Source organism: Palaemon carinicauda, chromosome 4 (assembly GCF_036898095.1).
Source record: "Palaemon carinicauda isolate YSFRI2023 chromosome 4, ASM3689809v2, whole genome shotgun sequence".
Lineage (NCBI taxonomy): Eukaryota > Metazoa > Arthropoda > Malacostraca > Decapoda > Palaemonidae > Palaemon > Palaemon carinicauda.
In genome coordinates this window covers 173,305,284-173,312,783 of record NC_090728.1, presented here as the reverse complement: position 1 = coordinate 173,312,783, position 7,500 = coordinate 173,305,284, and the positions used below count along the sequence as shown (strand labels likewise).

Below are 7,500 nucleotides of genomic sequence, written 5' to 3'. Positions count from 1 at the left end.
AATATAAATTTTTTTTTAGTGTAGTGGTCAGACGGAAAGACTTGCTAAATACAGGGGCTATAGGGCAGTGGTTCCCAACCTTTTTCCTGTCATTTCCCCCTGCACCCAGTGCAACCCTCCAGATTTCCCCCTTCATGTGTATGAGGGAAAGAGTAGTTGAAGCAGACTGTGACGACTTACTAATTTATTTTTTACATTATACAAATATACTGATAAACAAATAGTTACAGAGTAAAATGGATAGAGAGCGGTTAGTAACAACTAACCGCATAACCATAGAGCTATGCGTTTAGTTGTTACTAACCGCTCTCTATCCATTTTACTATGTAACTATTTGTTTATCAGTACATGGAGAGCGGCTAGTAGCAAAATAAAAGGACTTTTGTTTATTCTTCTACTTCAAAATTGAATTTGTGAGAAGGTTGAGGCTGCTTCTTGTGTACCAGTGTATCAATATCAGGGCTCGTTTTTGCATCTGATATTTTTTTTAGTTAGTAGGTAGTGTAATTATTTCCCCCCTGGTAGCTTCAAATTTCCCCCCAGGGGGAAATTTCCCCCAGGTTGGGAACCACTGCTATAGGGGCTGTGGTGACCTACTAGAAACGTCCCTGCCTTGCGATCTGCAGGACTGGGATTCGAGTAACGCTCAAGCTCGATAGTTTCTTGTAGGGTCTGCAATCTCACCATCCTTGTGAGCTAAGGATGTGAGTTTTTGGGGAGCCCATTGGTCTATTTGCTGAGTCATAAGGAGCCCTTGCTTGGTCCTCCCTGGTCTTAGCATGAGTGGAAAGGGGCCTTGGGCGCTGATCATATATGATCAGTTTCTAGGGTGTTGTCGCTGTCCCTTGCCTTTGCCATTCATGAACGGCCTTTAAACCTAAAAATGGCCCTGACTGTGTTTTATTTTAAGCCGCTCGAGAAGTAAACAAGAATAAGGAAACTGATGGCTGATGCATAGGGGGATTTTGGGTGGATTAACCGTGAGGGAAGCTATGGAATTTCCGTTAACGTCAGGAAAAACAAAAGTAGGTAGAAAATTTCCAAGCGAGAAGGTTAACTATAGTAGAACTAGTACAATGAAGAGCTCTGTTACCTATGTCTATAACTACAAAGGTTTTTGAACCACTACTCCTTAGAATTGTATATTTGTGAGAGAAAGAAGGCGGGAGACTCTTCCAAATTATTGGAGGGAAAAATAAAGCATGATTCTGGCACGGAGATCTTTAGTTTATATTCTGATCGGTCCCATTAGTAGAAAGAAAAACAAATCTCCTGGGATCAAATTATACTGAGGAAATATATCAGGCATACCTTCAGTGACTCAATGTCATTATCCATAATAATATATGAAAATTCTGGTCTAGTTTTAGTCCTTGGTAAAGATCATAAAACATTAAAAGAAAAAAGATAAATCATAACTTTAGTGACTCAGTGTCGTTATCCACTATAAAATATAAAAATACTGGGCTATTTTTGGTACTTAGAAGTAAAGATTATAAAACGTAAAAGAAAATATCATGCATAACTTCAATGACTCGGTGTTGATATCCACTATAAAATATGAAAGTTCTGGCATATTTTTGGTGCTTGGTAAATATTATAAAACATAAAGAAATATCAAGAATAGCTTCAGTGACTCTGTGTGTCGTTATCCACTATAAAGTATTAAAATACTTGCCTAGTTTTGGTACTTAATAAAGATTATGAAACATAAAAAAAGATCAAACTTAGCTTTAGTGACTCGGTGTCGTTATCCATTATAAAATATGAATAATCTGGCATATTTTTGGTGCTTAGTAAAGATTATAACACATAAAAAAGATCAAGAATAGCTTCAGTGACTCAGTCTCGTTATCCTCAATGAAATTTGAAACTATTGGCCTAATTTTGGTGCTTGGTAAAGATCCTAAAAGGAAACAAAAATGTTCTAACCTGGCTTCCTTGTGTTAGTGACGATCATCTCGCCGTCTTCCCGTCTCCACATGATACGGGGTTCGGGCGCTCCAGTGGCCGAGCATTCCAACACGACGTCCGTCTTTTCTCGCACCTGGATCTCGCTTGGGCTGCTATTCCCGTCCTCTATATTTGGAGGCACTGTCAATGAACAATTAAATAAAACAAGTAAATAAGTTAAATTAGAAATAATTATGCTCATAACACCGAGAGCAGGTGGATCATCTGAACAAATAGCTCTAAACATTGGTTTATGTGAAGATAATGGAGGCTGTACATCTTTGCCACAATAGAATGGGTCCACTTGGATCCGCTGACGCTACATACTATCTTTTATCAGAATATTGATATGACGAAGAAAAGGCGCAACCAACTCTTCTGGGTTTTAAACAATCTAAAGCATTTCTGTTTCACAGGTAGTCCTTCAGAAGGAATCTAATTATGTTCATGTTTATGCATACACACAGGCATACATACATGCACGCAAATACATGCACACGCATATACTGTATATATATATATATATGTATGTATGTGTGTGTGTGTGTGTAAGAAAGAGAGAGAGAGAGAGAGAGAGAGAGAGAGAGAGAGAGAGAGAGAGAGAGAGAGAGAGAGAGAGAGAGAGCGGGGGGTCTATGTAATTGCTATAAAAAGTTATCTTGAATATTAATGGAGTATTTGTTTTCTAAATACATAATTTCGGCGGGAAAGGGAATTTCTATTAAGTAGGAGGGACTCAAGTCTATCGATGAATAATATTTTTTTTTTTCTTTGATTTGAAATGAATGTGGTTAGCTGGCTATCGGGGGGGGGGGGGGGGGTATAAAAAGGACCAAATCCCTCGAGTCATAAAAAATTGCATTTTATCAGGGTTGGTGTTACAGTGTTCCTAAAATTATTTTTATTGACAGTAACTTACGGTCTATTAATCCCCTTATCCATTATCTTGATATCAATCTCTGGCACCATCGTTCAATCAGTTCTTTGTACATGTTGCATAAGAATTTTCAAAATTCTGACTATCATTCGCATTGAGATCTTCCCAAACTATACCATCCTGTACGTAATACTAGGTATGCTGTTAATTCTAACAGTCTTGCCTTCACCATAAAGCTCGGTATTATTATTATTATTATTATTATTATTATTATTATTATTATTATTATTATTATTATTATTATTCTAGAAGTTTTGTTCCAGCTGTGCAACGAGAAGTGGAATAATCTTATTAATCTGGCGGCTGAATCTGTGGAACTTAAGAAGCTCAAAATAGTTGCTGATCTTTTCTGTTGAGCAGTCTCGTTTCATAATTTATATATGACAAATCTGTTTTAACGTTGCTATTAATCTTAGTAAATTGCTTGTTTCTTTTAAGTTGTTTTCAATATATTTCATTTATAGTTTATTCGTTATTCCTCCATTTGCTTTCCGCGCTGGGCTATTTTCCCTGTTGGAGCCCTTTGGCTTATAGCCTCCTACTTTTTCCAGATAGGGTTGTACCTTGGGTAGTATCGATAGTAATAATATAATTTGATTGAATCATTTATAATATCATCTTTATTTGTTTATATTTTTTCCGGTATTGGTTATCCATTTCTGCATATTTAGCGGATCCTCTTTTCCAGTAAATTACCTTTGTCTTGTTCCGTATGAGTGTTTGGTAATAACAACAACATCAACAACAACAACATTAACAACAATAATAAACTATATAGATACATACATAATACACACACACACACACACACACACACACACACATATATATATATATATATATATATATATATATATATATATATATATATATATATATATATATCTTTCCAGTCACGCTCAGAGCCATTGCCAGACGTATAACTACTCGATCTCTATTCTCTCCCCGTCCCTCAAGTAGGGGGAGAGGGATGGTTATACCCTCGTGAGAAGGGGTACCCTGAGAGGAAAGGGGAGGGGGTGGGAAGGGTTGAATATGTGTGTGAGTATGTGTACATTTTGCTAAGTATTTGGCCGTCTTTTTTAACGGATCGCGTACACTAGTAGTATCAACAATGACAATGCATGATGAATGATATTTCCCAGATGACAGGGGATGCAGAGGGAGAGACTGACCTGCGAATTTCATCAGCTCTGTAGTTATTAGTAGTTAGTGGCGAGAAAATGTATGTAGCTCTCGTTCAAAAGACTTTTAACATCACTACAGCGGTTATTTAGAATTATATTTCCATTTTTTTTCTGTAGGTTTTGTTTGCTAAGATGTACCGGCTACCTTTGTGCTTCCCACTTTTATTATAATAAATTGTCAGTATCCAGTTCATCTATATTTTTAGATTTTTATCCATTCGTATTTCAGTGGCTTTACTTTTTACTACATTTTCATAATATATTTAATTAATTTAATTCATGATAATACAAAAAAAAAAAAATCTCATTGAGGTTTCTCTATTATCTCTAGTTTCTTTTAATTAGGTTTAAGCTAATTGGGATGTTTATTACCTAAAACCCGTTGAAAATAAAATATTCTCCTTAGCTTTGGTGGCATTGTTCATTATCATGAAAACATTTCCTACGTAGCCTTCCTATCATGGAATATATATATATATATATATATATATATATATATATATATATACATACGTACATACATACATATACATATATATGTATGTATGCACACACACACATATATATATATATATATATATATATATATATATATATATATATATATATATATATATAGAGAGAGAGAGAGAGAGAGAGAGAGAGAGAGAGAGAGAGAGAGAGAGAGAGAGAGAGAGAGAGAGAGAGAGAGAGAGAGAGAGAGAGAGAATTATACGTTTGTGTTAAATACAATTAGATTTGTTTGAGAGGCTTTCAGAAATGTATTTTATTTTGACATATTCCTCTAGCCAGCAAAGCCGTAGAATATGAATAGCTAGTAATAATTAGCAGGTACCAGAAACAATTATCTTTTCACTTTAAATCTATTCACTCCAGAATATTTGGTTGGAATATATTGCTGTCACCCAATGAATTAACGACTGTTTTTCGAATCAAGACAATCGAAATAAAATAATCCATCTATACTGATACTTTACTGGCTACTAAAGAACTATCTTACTACACAGACGTAGACATATTTCTTATTACAGAGATGTATCTCTCTACAGAGATGTATCATTCTACAGAGATGTATCTCAGATATGTATCTTGCTTCAGAACTGTATATTCCTACAGACATGTATCTACAGAGATGTATCTCAGACATGTTTCTTATTACAGAGATTTATCTTCAGAGATGTATCTTTCTACTGAGATGTATCTCAGATATGTATCTTACTTCAAAACTGTATCTTACTATAGACATGTACCTAAAGAGATGTATCTTCCCACAGAGATGTATCTTACTATAGAGATGTATCTTACTACAGAGATGGATTTTATCACGGAGATGTATCTATAGAAATGTATCTTTCTATAGAGATGTATCTTAATATGGAGATGTGTCTCATTGTAGAGATGAATCTTACTACTGATATGTATTTTACCACAGAGATGTATAAACAGAAATGTATCTAACTACAAAGATGTATCTTACTACAGAGATATATCTTACTACAGATATGTATCTTGCTACACAGACGTATCTACAGAAATATAACTTACTTCAAAGCTGTATGTAGTACAGATATGTATTTTCAGAGATGTGTCTTACTACAGAGATGTATCTTACTATAGAGATCTATCTTACTACTAAGATGTATCTTGCTACGGAGATGTATCTTGCTACAGAGATGTATCTCAGGTATGTATATTACTTCAGAGCTGTATCTTACTACAATGATGTATGTTACTGAAGAGATGTATATTTCTACAGAGATGTAGCCTATATACAAAGATGTCTCTTATTACAGATATGTATTTTACTACAGAAATGTATCTCAGATATGTATCTTACTTCAGAGGTGTATCTTACTACAGATATATATCTACTGAGATGTATCTTACTACAGAGATGTACCTTACTGCATAGATGCACCTTACTACAGATATGTATCCTACTAGAGAGATGTACCTTACTACAGAGATGCACCTTACCACAGAGATGTATCTTACTACAGAGATGTACAGTTAGAATCAAAAGAACGCAGACACCCGGGGGAAATCTTTCGTCAGATGTCTCTATTGTTCCCATGACAAAACAGAAGAGGTGTTGCTCTTCTTACTACTACTATGAAATGGGTGGAACCCTCTCCAACCTTAACGAATGAAAAACAGCAACGGGGTGTTTTTGCTAGTGAAAGCATTAAAATTTTACAAATCGAGTAGCCATATTTCATTCTGTTTTATCATTTGACGTTTCGAATATCCACTGCGAATACTGAATACACACATACACACATGTGTATATATATATATGTATCTATATCATGAATCATGTAGAAATTATTGGAGTATCGCAGCTAAACAACTCCTTCCGTTAACAGCTACATTAGATTATTTCGACATTAGTCTTGTTCAAGTCACCGATGAAAGAAAAAGTACTTTCAGATATGGTTCGATGTAAAATAATAATAATAAAAAAAACACCATACATGAGTTGCAGGCCTAAATGACATTCAGAGAGAGAGAGAGAGAGAGAGAGAGAGAGAGAGAGAGAGAGAGAGAGAGAGAGATTCGGCCTGAATACATCGTTTTTAATATATTTGTAGTACGTTGGTCAAAATTCGCCCGTAACTTTTTGAATTAGGTTGGTGACAAACAAATAGAAAGAGGTGAAAACATGTCCTCCTTGGCGGAGGTAATAATAATAATAATAATAATAATAATAATAATAATAATAATAATAATAATAATAATAATTTGACCAAAACGTAAATTTTGAGATTTCTGACGAGGTGAATATTGGCCCGTGCACTGAGCCCTTTTATCATTTGGAATTGCAAGATATTTCTATGGATTCATTAAACGTAATTAGTTCTTCTTACCTTCTAAATTCCTGGAATTTATCCATTTATTCAAACCTACCGAAATCTTGCAACCCTTCAGGAAACAACATTATTACTTCCTATTACTTCCATTCTTGCCTGTTTGTCTTTCAACAATTCCAACTCTTGGTGAAATAAAGATTCACTTCACGAACATCATGTTTAGAGAGAATGGAACTTGTAATGTTTCTCAAGATGATATTTATTTTGAAATTGAGTTTTATGTAAGTGGGGGACATAAACTCGACGCTTTATATATATAGACATATACACACCCACACACACACACACACACACACACACACATATATATATATATATATATATATATATATATATATATATATATGTATATATATGTATATATATATATATATATATATATATATATATATATATGATAAATTTTGTTAGCGGGAAGGGGGGAGCCCCACCCTGCCAGTGGGAAGGGGGGAGCCCCGCCCTGCCAGCGGGAAGGGGGATCCCCACCCTGCCAGCGGGAAGGGGGGAGGCCCGCCCTGCCTGCGGGAAGGGGGAGGCCCGCCCTGCCAGCGGG

At 35.2% G+C, this 7,500-nt stretch overlaps 1 protein-coding gene across 2 annotated transcripts in view; it reads right to left on the bottom strand.

The window, feature by feature from the left end:
• The window catches only part of LOC137639204 (lachesin-like), a 305,922-nt gene that overhangs the window by 15,639 nt on the left and 282,783 nt on the right, over window positions 1–7,500 (bottom strand). For both annotated transcript variants that reach the window (XM_068371496.1, XM_068371497.1), the window contains one exon: window positions 1,933–2,094. In XM_068371496.1, the coding sequence (XP_068227597.1) occupies window positions 1,933–2,094 (162 nt within the window). The remainder of the gene's footprint in view (window positions 1–1,932; window positions 2,095–7,500) is intronic.